Here is a 15,744-nt window from a genome sequence, read left to right as displayed (position 1 = left end):
GGCACACGTGTGAGCACTTGACTTGTATATATGACATGGGTTAATACACACAGCTAACTAGCTGACTCACCTTCACCTGCATACAGGTCTCTTTCATGAATATGTACCCTCACTCTGTCACAATATATATCTTTAATCCACCATCACCACCAAACAAATATAAAATATGTAATTTGCAGAGTCTTATGATCTCTGTTTATATGAAAACTATGCACTTAACACACACAAATCTGTTGTGGCAAAATGTGTCGGAAATGTAAATTACTCTCTTGGGTTGGGGCATCCTAAATTCACACCTGAAGATCTACATAATTATCCCCTTTAATTTAGTTGATAAAACTAAAGTTTCACATACTTTTTGTACAGGTGGTTTAATTAAACTGTTTTTATCCAGCTCTGGTCTAGCTCTGTATTTATAGATTAATAGATCCTGCATAGCACTGCACTGATACCTGCAGCCCAGCAGCTGAAGTTTCTGCCGTTTACTGTACATTTGCACATCTCCATGTGCAGTTAAAAATGTGAGGAATTGAATGAGCAGTTGGATTGAGAGCCCATAACCACATCAGCACCTAAAGTAATTTATTTATATTTTTAAAAATATATATTGTGTTTGAAAAGGGTGCGGCCTACTGTATATATATATATATATATATATATATATATATATATATATACTAGCTGAGAGACCCGGCGTTGCCCGGGATGTAAATGCGTAATAGGTAGTATTATTTATAAATCGTGGAACAATAGGTGAGTATTTGGAAAGGTTGGATAATAATATTGAAAAGAAAGATGGAATAAAATGTAATACGATGTTGTTTAAAAATGTTTTATTGTAAACACACCACACTACAATGTATATTTTGGTGACATAACAGATGTAAAAATGTGAGGCGTGTGTCCTGCTAGGGTATGAGGCGGCGGGTGGCACATGGGTTGTGAGTGCTGTCTGTGAGTGGGGTCCTGCTAGGGTGTGAGGCGGCAGGTGGCGCGTGGGTTGTGAGTGCTGTCTGTGAGTCGGGGGCCTGCTAGGGTGTGAGGCGGTGGGTCAGTGATGTCGGTGCGTAGGGGCGGAAGGCAGCAGGTGTGTGTGGCGGCAGGTATGTGTCTGTTGAGTGCATGCAACGGCTGTGAGGCGGTTGGTGAAAGGCAGAGGCGGGCGGAGTAAGGGCGGGTGGGCGCGAAAGCAGAGGCGGGGAGGCAGGAAGGCGGGCAGGAAGGCGATGGGTGGTGGAGGAGGGGGGGGAAAGGGTGGAGGAGGGGGGGAAGGGGTGGAAAGGGGAGGAGGGGGGAGGGAAAGGGGAGGAGGGGGGGAGGGAAAGGGGAGGAGGGGGGGAGGGAAAGGAGAGGAGGTGAGAGGGAAAGGAGAGGAGGGGGAGGGAAAGGAGAGGAGGGGGGCGGGAGAAAGGGGAGCGGGGGGCGGGAGAAAGGGGAGCGGGGGGCGGGAGAAAGGGGAGCGGGGGGCGGGAGAAAGGGGAGCGGGGGTGGGAGAAAGGGGAGCGGGGGTGGGGAGAAAGGGGAGCGGGGGTGGGGAGAAAGGGGAGCGGGGGTGGGGATAAAGGGGAGCGGGGGTGGGGAGAAAGGGGAGCAGGGGGGGAGAAAGGGGAGCGGGGGGGAGAAAGGGGAGCGGGGGGGGGAGAAAGGGGAGCGGGGGGGAGAAAGGGGAGCATGGGGGGGAGAAAGGGGAGCGGGGGGGGGGAGAAAGGGGAGCGGGGGGGGGGGAGAAAGGGGAGCGGGGGGGGGAGAAAGGGGAGCAGGGGGGAGAAAGGGGAGCAGGGGGGGAGAAAGGGGAGAGGGGGGGAGAAAGGGGAGCGGGGGGGGAGAAAGGGGAGCGGGGGGGGGAGAAAGGGGAGCGGGGGGGGGAGAAAGGGGAGCGGGGGGGGGGAGAAAGGGGAGCGGGGGGGAAAAAGGGGAGCGGGGGGGGAGAAAGGGGAGCGGGGGGGGAGAAAGGGGAGCGGGGGGGGAAAGGGGAGCGGGGGGGGGAAAGGGGAGCGGGGGGGAGCAGGGGGGGGGGAGAAAGGGGAGCAGGGGGGAAGAAAGGGGAGCGGGGGGGAGAAAGGGGAGCGGGGGGGGAGAAAGGGGAGCGGGGGGGGGATAAAGGGGAGCGGGGGGGGGAGAAAGGGGAGCGGGGGGGGAGAAAGGGGAGCGGGGGGGGGAGAAAGGGGAGCGGGGGGGGAGAAAGGGGAGCGGGGGGGGGAGAAAGGGGAGCGGGGGGGAGAAAGGGGAGCGGGGGGGAGAAAGGGGAGCGGGGGGGGGAGAAAGGGGAGCGGGGGGGAGAAAGGGGAGCGGGGGGGGAGAAAGGGGAGCGGGGGGGGAGAAAGGGGAGCGGGGGGGAGAAAGGGGAGCGGGGTGGGAAGGGGAGGGGGGGGGAAGGGGAGTGGGGGGGGAAAGAGGAGTGGGGGGGGGAAGGGGAGTGGGGGGGAGAAAGGGGAGCGGGGGGGGAGAAAGGGGAGCGGGGGGGAGAAAGGGGAGCGGGGGGGGAGAAAGGGGAGCGGGGGGGAGAAAGGGGAGCGGGGGGGGAGAAAGGGGAGCGGGGGGGAGAAAGGGGAGCGGGGTGGGAAGGGGGAGGGGGGGGGGAAGGGGAGTGGGGGGGGGAAAGAGGAGTGGGGGGGAAGGGGGAGTGGGGGGGGAGGGGAGTGGGGGGGGGGAGGGGAGTGGGGGGGGGAAGGGGAGTGGGGGGGGAGGGGAGTGGGGGCGGAAGGGGAGTGGGGGGGGAAGGGGAGTGGGGGGGGGAAGGGGAGTGGGGGGGAAGGGGAATGGGGGGGGAAGGGGAATGGGGGGGGAAGGGGAGTGGGGTGGGGTGTGGGGGGGAAGGGGAGTGTTGGGGGGGGTGGAGAGCAGTGGGCATATGTATTGTCATAATTAATGTATGTGCATGTCCCCCCCCCGTTCTCCGTGACTCCCCCCCCTCCCCATGATTCCCCCCCCTCCCCGTGATTCCCCCCCCCCCCCCGGCGCCCGCTTGGTCCCCCGATGTGCCATCCGGCTGAGGCGCGTGCAGGCGGCGGCAGGAAGCGCCCTGTGTGGGCCTGAGGCGCGAGGCTGTTACTGGCGCCATAAGCTGAGGCGGGACGCGCAGTGACTTACCTGAGCGGGAGGTAGCGCCGGGGAGGTAAGGGAGCGGCTGGGGTAGGAGGGCCGCGCTTCCCGTCCGGAGCCGGTGCAGGGCGGCGCACGTGATGGGGGGGGGGGGGGGCGGACAGAGGGTGAGGAGGGGGAGGTGAGGGGCTCCGGAGCAGCATCGTGCTGTGGATGTTCGGGTGAGTGTGGGGTGTGGGGGGTGAGTGTAGGGTGTGGGGGGGGGGTGAGGGGCTCCGGAGCAGCATCGTGCGGTGGATGTTCGGGTGAGTGTGGGGTGGGGGGTGAGGGGCTCCGGAGCAGCATCGTGCGGTGGATGTTCGGGTGAGTGTGGGGTGTGGGGGGGTGAGGGGCTCCGGAGCAGCATCGTGCGGTGGATGTTCGGGTGAGTGTGGGGTGTGGGGGGGGGGGGGGGTGAGGGGCTCCGGAGCAGCATTGTGCGGTGGATGTTCAGCATCGTGCGTTGGATGGTGGGGGGTGAGGGGCTCCGGAGCAGCATCGTGAGGTGCATCGTGCGTTGGATGGTGGGTGGGGTGAGGGGCTCCGGAGCAGCATCGTGCGTTGGATGGTCGGCAGCGTGAGTTTTGTGTTGGGGTGAGGGGGGGGGGGTTGAGGTGCTCCAGAGGAGCATCGTGCGGTGGATGTATGGGTGAGGGGGGTGGGGTGGTTTTGGGTGTGCTCCGGGGATGTTCGGGTGAGGGGTGTGATGGAGCATCGTGCATTGTATGTTCAGCAGCGTGCGTTTGCTGTTCGTGTGAGGGGGGGAGGGGGTGATGGAGCATCGTGCGTTGTATGTTTGGGTGAGGGGGGTTGGTGATGGGCTGCAGTAGCGGGAGAGCTGTGGCGTGCGTTCGTAGTGTGCATAAGGTTGGGGGGGGGGGTGGTGGAGGGGGGTGCATGAGGTTGGGGGGGGGGTGGTGGTGGAGGGGGGGTGCATGAGGTTGGGGGGGGTGGTGGTGGAGGGGGGTGCATGAGGTTGGGGGGGGGTGGTGGTGGAGGGGGGTGCATGAGGTTGGGGGGGGGTGGTGGTGGAGGGGGGTGTTTGTAAGAGGCAGTGTTGCGCTACAGGCGGTGAGGGTTTTGTGGGTTGAGAGGTCGCCCCAGAGCAGTGTTGTCAGTGAGGGGTGGGACAGTGGGGTGAGGGGTGGGACAGTGTGGCAGTGGTGTTGGCCGATGGCCAATGAGAGTCAGTGAGGGGTGGGACAGTGTGGTGAGGGGAGTGACAGGCCAAAGGTGCAATGCGATTGGCCCTAGGGACACAGGGCATGCAGACAAACATACAGACATTTCAGAAATCTACTATATAGTAGATATATATATATATATATATATATATATATATATATATATATATATATATATGTAATGCCTGTCCTTTCTGGTTCCATTCTCTCTCTCTCTCTCTCTCTCTCTCTCTCTCTCTCTCTCTCTCTCTCTCTCTCTCTCTCTATCTATCTATCTATCTATATATATATATATATATATATATATGTATGTATATATATATATGTGTGTATATATATATATATGTAATGCCTGTCCTTTCTGGTTCCATTCTCTAAGATGCAAATACACTTACACCACTGGAAAAACATATGTGTGCCATCCTTACACTAAATTACTTAATAATTGCCATGCCTTTTCTTTGGAAGCATGACTTCAAAAGCAACTATTACCTCTAACCTAGAGCTACAGTAACTCCATCTTACAATGCAACTTTCACAAATGTACAGTATACAGTTACAGGAGTTACTAGCATTTTTATGTGCTTGGCTGCTGTTTCTATGACAACCCCTAGAATTTGCTGATGTAATTTCCTGCTCATCAAAAGCTATCAATCTGTTTTTCAAGAGATCACTGTTTTGGGGGATCCCAGGAGTAGAAATGACTATAGAAAAAGTGTCAAAAACAGTTGCCAAAACAAATTATGTTTGAGATAAGAAATGAATAGCAAAAGTAATTGTTTAAAATGAAAGAATAATGTTGCAGCAAAATACAAAATACACCACATATCTAATCATTTCGTTTATACAAACATACAGTATGTCATATATTTAAAATAAAAAAGTTTGCTTTGACATATTTGACATAGCATTTTCACTCTGTATGTAAGTATGTTTTATCATTAACTAGTAATATCTACACCTCCACAGATAAGAATTGGGCACATATATCTGCAAATTTAGAATTTGCAGATTTTTTTTGTTGCATATTTAAATATTTGTAAAAAAAAAAAAGTTTAAAAACAAACAAATATTTGAAAATTGGCAAATGTCTGAAAATGGAAAAAATTGGAAAACATTTGAAAATGAAAAATATTGAACATGGGAAAAATTAGATAATATTTAAACATGCTAAAAATTCCTTCCCAACCCCGATTCAACACGTTTGTCCATATCTGCTACAGACCTTATACTGTAGGTGTTTTGCTGCCATTAAGAGGAAAACAGTAATGCACTATTGCATCTAATGGCATTTATCACTTGTATCGATGTCTGCCACGTTTACAGTAAAACTATAAAGACTTGTTGTGTAATTTTGTATGATGCTCTGGCCTTTCTGTTTTTGTTTATAAAGACTTGGAAGGGGCACTGTCCCCCTCTGAATACCCCCTCAGATATTTTTTTCGTTGAACTCCTATACACATCACCCTATACAGTACATGTACTCCTACTGTACACACATCATCTTATGCAGTACACCTAGCCCTACACACATCATCCTATACAGTACATTATTGTTTCTCCAAATACAGAACCCTTCAAATATATTTTGCAATGAAAAAATGTAATGAAAAAGTGGAATAAAAACCTAAAGGTAATCTATAACGAAGAGAATCTCATTTGATTTGCTAAGAGGCATTGCCCCTTCAAAAACTTTCAGAGATACAGAGCAGTCATATTTGTATTCTCAGTCAACACCTCAATTCACCTGGCTTCAATCATTAATCCTGTTACAAATGTTATCTGAAAAAAAATGTGAGAAGCTGTAAAAGTAGGTAAAAGATGCAGATGTGATATTTACTGTACAAAAAAATAAAGCAGTCATATAACCATGAAGTAAATAGGGGCCTATGTAATGCATGCACTTTTATTTCATGAATCTGGTGCTGTTTTGTAACAGTTTTTCTGTACACCTGGTAGACATTGATACAAGTCATAAATGCCACCAGATATGATAGTCATCATAAATTACTGTAGGTCAGCAGCATCTGGTCCATGTTCCAAGCTCCAAGAAGCACAGCTGAAAGCAGCATTTCAACCAGTTATTGGTATGAAGCAGGGAATCTCAGCACTGAACCTCGTTTATTTCAGTTCATGGGACCCCTTGCTTTTAGAGATACTTAGGCCTCGTCCAGGTATGGAACGGGCGCACTGGCACTCTGGAGCTGCACCCTGCTCGGCCGTGCTTTTCCTGGCCGTCTAGGTGTGTGCGCGTCTGGGGGCGCGGCCCCGACGTCACGGAGCTGGTTCGCCCTCATTGAGCGAACCGCTCACGTGACACGCTTGCGATCGGCAAAATCAATTTTGCTTGCTAGGCAAGCGGCTGAGCGCCGAGCAGACGCACACGCCCGCTCACGCAGGCCACATGCATTGTCGCAACGGGTCCAGCGTGAGCGCGTGCGCCAGCTCTGCGCCACCCTCGACGAGGCCTTACCTCCGTAGGTGCTGCCAGTCCTCCATGATTCTTAAATCTCCTGCAGCACGTGGGCCAGTAGGAAGCCACGACGGATTACGTCACAGCTTCCCATTTCGCAGGAGATTTAAACATCCATATTGTTTCCCCAGCCAGGAATGCTACTGGGGTCACCTTCGGAGGTAAATATCTCATGAAGCAAGGGGTCACTGGAACTGAAATGAATGTAGTTCAGCTCTGGACCAGAGATCGAATGCTTCTCACCTAGAAGAAATAAACACATTTAAATCACAGGAATGTTATTAACACATTTGTTTGCTTGCCCTTTCATCAAATACAGGGAAGGTGCTATCCAAACTCTCTACATTTGGCACCACGTGTATATTTATCAGTTTCCCGCCTGCAAAACTGGTGCAAAAAACAAATCCATGTTTATAAAACAAAAGGAATGCCATACAAAGCATTGGGATTTTTTCCTTTGATACAGTATACAGTTTTTGTGTGCCCTATTTACACAGAAAAAGGGATACAAAGTGAAAAGCCTACATGCAGAATGTCAGAATCCATCTTTTTTTATTTTTTACATGATAATACAAGTATTAAATAAGGAAAACTAATTTGAGTTGTTTTATATCAATCTTAGATTTACAGAGATAAGGGACTATATTGTTCAAGGGAAGACAAAACCTTGGCATGGCAGGGCATAAGTTTGCAATACTCCAGGGGAGAGGGAACTCATATATAACCAAGAACATAGACACTGGGTGCACGTTGACAAGTAAGCATTCACGACTTGAACTCAAGACAATGTAATCAAGGTATACCATTGGACCAAATGTTGACATTTTTTCGATGACATCGTTTAAGATCAAGTTGTTTGTGCCTGCCTGTCCTTTGACAGGAAATGAGGTCAAACTGGAGGATCAGCACCAAAAAAGTAACTAGTACAAATAAAGAGGTAAAAATGTGCAAGATAAATGACACTTTGTTACGAATTTTTAATTCCTACCCATTTCCTAACAAATATTTCATATCTTACTATTAAATCTTAAATTACCCTCTTTTTCCAACTACAAATGTAGCATATTCCTACATTTTGCATAGTATTGAGCAGTTTCAAAGCACACGCTGCTATGCAGCTGCCTAAACTTTTCTGCTCACAGTCTGTGGCCTTTCTACATTTCTGAAGGGTAACTATAGAAACGAGGAAGTGGTAACACAAAAGACACAGGCACCGTTACTGTGTGTGTAACTGTGCTATAAGTGTAAATCACAGTATTGATTAATGAATATGCTGGTAATAAACATATATGTTTTTTTTTTTGTTTGTTTTTTTTTAATATACAAAACTTTTCAGCCAGGGGTGGCAAACCCCAGTGCTCGAGAGCCAGCAACAGGTCAGGGTTTCAGGATATCCCTGCTTCAGTCATTATGACTGCACCACCTGTGCTGAAGCAGGGATATCCTGAAAGCCTGACCTGTTTGAGAACTGGAGCACTACTTTAAACATCTCTGTCCTTAACTGCATTTTGCCATCCTCAGTGCATAACAGCATTTAAATTGTTTTTGTTTCTACAAAGCGGGTGCTTTCCCTGGCCTTAGACCACGCGCCGTCCGGGGGGCGTGTCGGGGGTTGGGGGGGGACGGCTGTGACATCACGGAGCTGGTTCGCCCTCACTGGGCGAACCGCTCACGTGACCGGCCCTGCGCTCCAGCGAGCGCAGAAACTAAAAATTGTATAAGACCTACGCTTTCGCACGCTTGCGCGAGCCCCTGCTAAAGCCGATCTCATTGCGGCTGAAGGGGCTTACTGCCGAGCAGCAGCGCGCCTCAGCACGGGTCAGCGCCTAAGCGCTGACCATGCCCGAGGCCTAATACACATAACAATCATATAAATAACAAATAATATAAAAAACACATACTGGGAAGAAGCGCCAGACATAAAAGTAACATTTAGGAAAAGGAGTCCCTGTCCCGAAGAGCTCACATTCTAATTACTTATGTTGATAGTGTAATAGTTCAGATAGGGCACTAAGGAACAAAATATCTTCCATTGACTTGAATGGGTTTCTGTGTAGTAGTGCATTGCCCTATTGGCACTACTGAACTTTAATGAATAACACCTTAAGGTGTCTATTCACTTATTTACGATAGCAAATACAAATGGCTTATGGAAATTGACTTTAATTGAAGTCATGTGAATGATCACTAATGATCAGTTATGTCGAGCACCAAGGGTGGATTGCCCTATCCGTGTGATCGGGGTTACTCTGGTGGGCCCGTGTTGCAGCTCCCCAGCAATGGCGGCCAGAGGCTCACCAGTTCCCTAACCGCCTGCAATAATCTCCCTCCTCCATTTGTGCCGGGATTCAACTTCTGCCCGACTAGACAAGGGAGCTAAAGAATCCCCTGACCGGCGCTGGACCGTTCCTCACTCCAAGGTAAGAGAGAGTGTGGGTTGGAGTGAGAGGGGGGTGCCTTACCTTCTCCGGAGCGGCCCTCCTCCTGTAGCGTTGCGTTGTTATGGCAACCTGATGACACATGGCATCACATGACGACGCATTCCCGTGACGCTGCAGGAGTAGGGCCGCTTCTTCAAAGAATATTATAGTCCTATAGAAGGACTGTAAAAAAAATTCACATGAACATATTGCAACCATATTGCAAAGGAGTACAGTCTCCACAAAAGTGATATTCACTGTTTCACATCATACTGTAGCTTTTTAACAAGTTCAAACACAACCCATCATCAGGCAAGATCTAACAAAACGTTAAACACTGCAGAGCTACTGCCTTAAACCAGGCCTGCACAACTTATAAAGTGAAAATGCTCAAAGGAAAGCAGATTCGGGCCGCGTTTTAATTAAAATTAACCCCCCCCCCCTTATATTGCCACTGAAAAATAATCCAAAAATTGAATTTATGTGACCAAAAAATGCTGCATACATTCAGAAATATGGATGCAATTTTTTTTTTTTTTTTACCAGAAATGCTATTACTGCCGTTAAATGATTAGGCTCATATATATCAAAGTCTCCTGGCAGCAAAACTGGAGGGGGAAAAAAACTGCAGCAAACAAAAAGGTCCCCTAGGGTACATTGAATTTTTTTCTGTGATAAATATGGGGCAGATTTGTCGCTCCAATTTTGCAAGGAGACTTTGATAAAGTACACAGCCCCTACAGAGTTGTAATAAGTGAAGGATACGATATACAGTACTGTATTAGCTGGCATATCATTAAAGTATTTTGTTATTTATACATATATATGGTCAAATATGCGCTGACAGGTTTATGGAAAACTCACGAAGAAACTTTAAAAACCCTAGGACAAAATGTATCATTAACCACGGGCACTGTGGAAATTACTATTTATGTCGACAGAAGATCAGCTTCCGAATCCTTACTCATTAGGAATACATGATAAAGTGTTTCTGGGGATCTAAAATTAAAGTTCGGTTGAAAAATCACGTGAGTATTATTACGCCTCGCATAACAATGGGAGTGAAGGGGTTAATATAAAAATGGAAGTAAGTTATTTTTCATGCATATGTCTGTTACTTGTTATAGATATACATTGATTTCAATAGGACTTTCCATGCTATACTGCCAGGTTGGAGGTATCGGAGCTTACTTAATAAGGGCCCCAGCACCTGTGTTTGTACTTGCCATTGAAGCTCAGTTATCAGGCTGTTGATAGTGCCAATGGTTTCTCCAGAACTTCCAGGTTCTGTGATTGGTCCACAGGCGATTGCATGATGGTGCCAGGTCTGGATGCCGGAAACGGGGAGTGGAGAAGGCTCCACTTCCATTTCGATCAGGCTGGTCACTCCATCGCAGTTGTTAGCCCGATCACCCCCAGGAAAACAAGCAAGTTGTGTTCTAGGTTTAAAGCAAGGGGTCTCCGGAACTGTACTGCATTCCTCTCAGCTCCGGGGAACCCCATCATTGCGAGATACATATCTGTGTCGGTGGTCCTTTTAACAGCTCTGGCTGGGCTGAGTGTGGCAATCGAAGTGGTGGTTTAAATAGGAAGCCGGACATTATCCCTTGCAGGTTCCTATTGTCCCACGTGACCAGGACATTAAAACCTGAGCAGGATATACCTACAGAGGTATGTATCTTGGGGAAAAAGTGTGTCCCGGAGCTGAAATTACTGGGGGTTCAGCTCCGGAGACCCCATGCTTCCCATCTGTTAAAAAAAACCAGACCATGTTCTACTTCGTTAAATAGTCTCACACTTACACCCTTAGGCTGCGTCCATACAGGGGCGGACCGATCAGACTGCCTAAAGGCAGTGATCGCGTCTATACAGCGTGCTTGCGCGCGTAAGCGGGAGGGGGCGTGCGATGCGCGTGAAATCTGTCAAAACTGATTTCTCGCGCGATAGGGTGGTCACGTGAGTGGTTCACCCAATGAGGGCGAACCAGCACCATGACATAACCAGCCCGCCCATGGACACGCCCCCGGACGACGCGCGCACTAAGGCCAGGGAAAGCACCCGCTTTCCCTCAGCCTCCGTGCGGCTGCTGTGTCTATGGGCGCAGCCTTATTCTGTAAGGTGGGATAGCGCAGATGACGTGCTATCGCATGAAAATACCCATTGACTTTAATAGGGCTTTTCCTGTGATAGCACTTCATATGTGCTTATCACATTTTACAGAATAAGGGACTAAGCTTGCGTTTGCTGGTTAATCCTTACCTGTACTGTACTTGGCAACGCTGAAACCCTTTAATTTAATAAATATGACGAGCAAAAGTGAATAATTCATCTGAATAAAATGACAACCTTAACTCCAATCTTGAACTTTAAAAAAAATAAAAAAAAAATGTAATGGTATTTATATTAGAAATAATTTGCCCCAGTAGGTTTTGGTAAATACTGAGTGAATATTAATAAATATTGAGATCGGCAGAATTCTATTTCTGAATTGAAAATGTTTAGAATTTCTTGAAATAAGATGCAATACCAGCCACTCTCCCCTCACCATGGAAGCGTACGAGTTTAACTCTTACAATGCGAGTATCTTTTTCCTGAGCATCTCCTGCACCTTTTAAAAACCTGTTACAAAATTTTTTTTCTTGGTAACCACTAGGTTCTGCGGAGAGCTTTATTTTGACCACCCAGACACTTAATATTTCAACTGTTCATATCCTCTAAATGCAGCATTAGATTTTATAAATAAAAACACCCCCTGAAAGAGCAAGACGAAATCTTTAAAAGTAATTTTTTTTTTAATGTTATTTTAAGGCAGTTCAATGACTGGTTAGTGGTTACTCTGCAACTTATTCGGCCAGTAGGTGAATGGACCTCTCAGATCTCCGAAAATAATTATTAAAATGATGTGATTTACTATGATGCAGATTCATGCTTCGGTTTTATAGTCAAATCCAGAAATATTTTACTTGTAAATGAGAGAGGGGCACAACCGACCATTTCGTTAGAAATTCTATTCTATATTTTTTTTAAGAGAACCAGCAATATGGCCTATTTATGTAATGTAGCACAGAATTTATATTTTTATATTACACCTCTTGTCTTTGTTAACTACTGTACTGCCATTTAGGCACTCACTTAAACAATGCAAGTAATGAAACCACAGAAGCTAACTCAGTCCATTATGAGCTATAGGACACACTATAAAGGACCCTAGTGTGCAGTCTGTGTGAGGGGGAGGATGAAAGGATTAGATAAAAAGTGCATGGTAGACAGCTTCATGCACTAAAGCTACAAGTAGTATACAACAATATATGACTGGGCTGCTTAAACCAGGTGAAACCTTAGCTGTGTTAAAACTCTTCCCATTTAATTTCACACCCTGCAGCAATGCATTCCACTTTGAAGATTCCTATGGTTACTGAATGAACAAGCAGAGACATCTCATGCACAGGAAAGTGAGTTAATATGTAACAGACTGCATATATCATTTGTTTACCTATGCAATCTTTTGGATTCAACCGGTATTCACTCATTTTGTTTGTATATGTACAATTCCACAACATTTTTGATAATATCCAATTTGTATAACATTTACCCTTCACTATGTAATCAAACATAGACACCAACTCAGTGCTAGCAAATGCCCCTTCCTCGAAACACATTTGTGTGACAATATAGAGATCATTAACTTCTACAGTACTTTGTATGTTCTTGACCTGTTCTGACAAATGCATCAAAAACGTGTTTTAGTGAGAAATATTATATTTATGTTTCTATCAAGCCTACGCCTTTGAAATATCTATCACACACGGTAAAACTCCCACTTTTTACTATAATTAACTTTAGTATAATATACTTAGGGCAAGATTCATTAAAGGGTGCTGAGTTTTACATCACATTTTTACTCCCAAGCATACTGTATGAATGGGAATTCATATGAATGGGAGTAAAGGCGTGCTAAAGCTTAGCACCCTATTGTGAACCTGGGCCTCAATATGATAAACTTAAAGTTAAACTTTTAAACCCTTTCAGTGCAAGATGGACACTGCACCAGAGGGCATGGCTTCTCCGGCAAGTCTTGACCTTGTGTTTGCTTCTCAACGATCACCTGGTAGTGACGTCACCACAGAGACGCGAACAGTAGAGTAAGGTTGCTTTAGATTTTTCCATTTAACTCCAAGACCCCAAAATCATACTCATGTTAGTCCTTCAACTTTGACAGCTTTGTGTACTGTATGCCAAGGAACTAAAAGATGTTATTGTATCTTCCAAAAAATCAAAACTACCTGATCACAGCATCACACTTGCAACCATCTAAAATAAATAGAGCTGGTGACCTCTACTGCATATTCATAAAGCTGTCTATATCTGTTCAAATTGCTAAATTCTGCATCTTTCATCTTTCTTCTATATCCTTAGAGTAAATAGATCCAATACAGAATGCGAAGCAGCACTAGGGTTTTGCTGAAGAAGAATTCTATGAGGTTTCGAAATCTCTGTACACTATAATTGAATCTATCACATTTTATATGGCGTATGTACAAGAAACATGATTAACAGGTTTTTATATTTGTTATATCCATAAGCTCACAGTCATACTTGACAAATGCTGTTAATTCATGTGAAACTTTTCATTGCCTTGATGTTTTAGGGGTACATTTACTAAGCAGTATTAGCAGCCTTAGCTCTAACCTATGACACCACGTGTTAATTACCACTGAGCCTAGTAATTTCTTTAAAAATTGATAATACAGGAGTGTACAGATGTAGCAGACTCATTGCTCCCACTGATAAGACAATATAGTGTGAGGTAATTTAGAATATCACATATTTTCATAGTATTGAATGGCATTGTTACATCTGTATGTTTCTCTTACTATGTATAAAAGGATGTCAGTGGGCTTATTATAAACGTATTTGATTTATTTTAAGATCTGTCCTTCTCATGCACTGCCTTTATTGCAGGACCACCATATGTACTGTATTTAGCGTTATTATATATTTCAAATGTAGAATATATACATATAATGTGCGTGTGTATGAAACAACATCAGAATGAATGGACTAGTACAGGGGTTCACAACCCCAGTCCTCAGGATCCCCTCAACAGGTTAGGTTTTCAGGATATCCCTGCTTCAGCACAGGTGGCTCAATCAGCGCCTTAGTCAAAGAGCCTGCAGCACAGATGGCTCAGTCAGCCACCTGTGCTGAAGCAGGGAAATCCTGAAAACCTGACATGTTGGGGTGTCTGGAGGAATAGCGTTGAGAATCCGTGGACTAGTATGCAAGCAAGTACAACCAAGCTTTAGCCTTGACCTAACAGAAAGGGCCATCGGTAGATAAGGGTTCTTATCTCTGGAGAGCCCATTAAAGTAACTGTTGACCTTGCTCCAAAGACCACAATTTGAGAACCCTGACCTAAATCATATTAATCTAATAATGATTAAGTATTGCTGTGGTAAACACTGGTAAATAACACCAAGCTATTTAACACATGCTTAAATTATGGACAGACTTGCATTATTATGATGTCACTAAAGCGTCATGGTCAGCAGAAATATTTAGGAAATATGTTCTTTAAAATTAAAAATGAATGAATGTGTAAGTTGCCTGGGAAACATACAGCAACTTTATTTGAAAAATACCTCATGTAGCTCAGTACAAATGGGAGTCATCCTTTCTTATGTTTCTTATGGAATTATAATATTTGTAGATGAAGTACATTTCAAACGAAACAAACAAAAGCTCAGCTAAATAAATACCAAACTGTTTAAGGTATAATACAATGCACATTAAGAGTAATAAAAAAAAAATACAGTACACAGCCAAAAGAACAGCACCTTACTTTGAAATACTTAGTACATTATTTTTTAAATATTGCTTCAACTATGCCCGTACAGTAAATCTATGCACTGTTAGAGAAACTGTATTGCAGTAAACCTAATAACTCAATCAAAAAAACACATACAGTACAGTACCTTGAATGATCAACAGCAAAGAAATGTGAATGCTTCTTTCCATCATCAAAACTAGGTGAGATTACAGACTGCAAACCTGTTAAATAAACTTCAACACAAACTGTATCCTTAATAATGATTCCAATATATTCCTCTTGGTGGTAACAAAAACTTTACAGCACACCCTAGGCTTTAGTTTATATACACCAACAGCACCGAATCCCTGGGAGGAGCGAGGCAGCAGAGGGGTGATTCAGTAAAGAATACACCCAAGTCAGCAAACACCAGCCTTTGGTCCCCTCCTCCCCTACAATCCTTCTATGACTCCCTGAGCCTGACACATGCTGATCAGTGTAATCTGTACGGCGTAGTGTGGGTACATTTACTGACGAGATACTGTAGTAACATAAACATTACTGGATCATTTGTGTAAATAAATAAATAGAGCTTTTATTAGACCTGTTAAGGGATATTCTAATGTTTTCACAGTTAAAGTGAACAGACAGGAAGTACATTGAAGCATTTTTCTCCACAGTGGAGCTTGATAATTGCCACTTCTCTGTGAGCCAACATGCATATCAAGTTACAGTTTATGTCTTCAAGGTGCCTCTAAGGCTAGTTAAAAATAAGGA

At 45.8% G+C, this 15,744-nt stretch overlaps 1 protein-coding gene across 1 annotated transcript in view; it reads right to left on the bottom strand.

Moving 5' to 3' along the window:
* The window catches only part of ITGA2 (integrin subunit alpha 2), a 162,065-nt gene extending 146,687 nt beyond the window's left edge, over positions 1–15,378 (bottom strand). The window contains exon 1 of the mRNA XM_075589084.1: positions 15,134–15,378. Within this exon, the coding sequence (XP_075445199.1) occupies positions 15,134–15,179 (46 nt within the window). The 5' untranslated portion in view covers positions 15,180–15,378. The remainder of the gene's footprint in view (positions 1–15,133) is intronic.
* Positions 15,379–15,744: the final 366 nt, after the last annotated feature.

This window comes from Ascaphus truei, chromosome 1 (genome assembly GCF_040206685.1).
Source record: "Ascaphus truei isolate aAscTru1 chromosome 1, aAscTru1.hap1, whole genome shotgun sequence".
Lineage (NCBI taxonomy): Eukaryota > Metazoa > Chordata > Amphibia > Anura > Ascaphidae > Ascaphus > Ascaphus truei.
The sequence above is the reverse complement of the archived record's forward strand: the minus strand, read 5'-3'. Positions and strand labels throughout refer to the sequence as shown.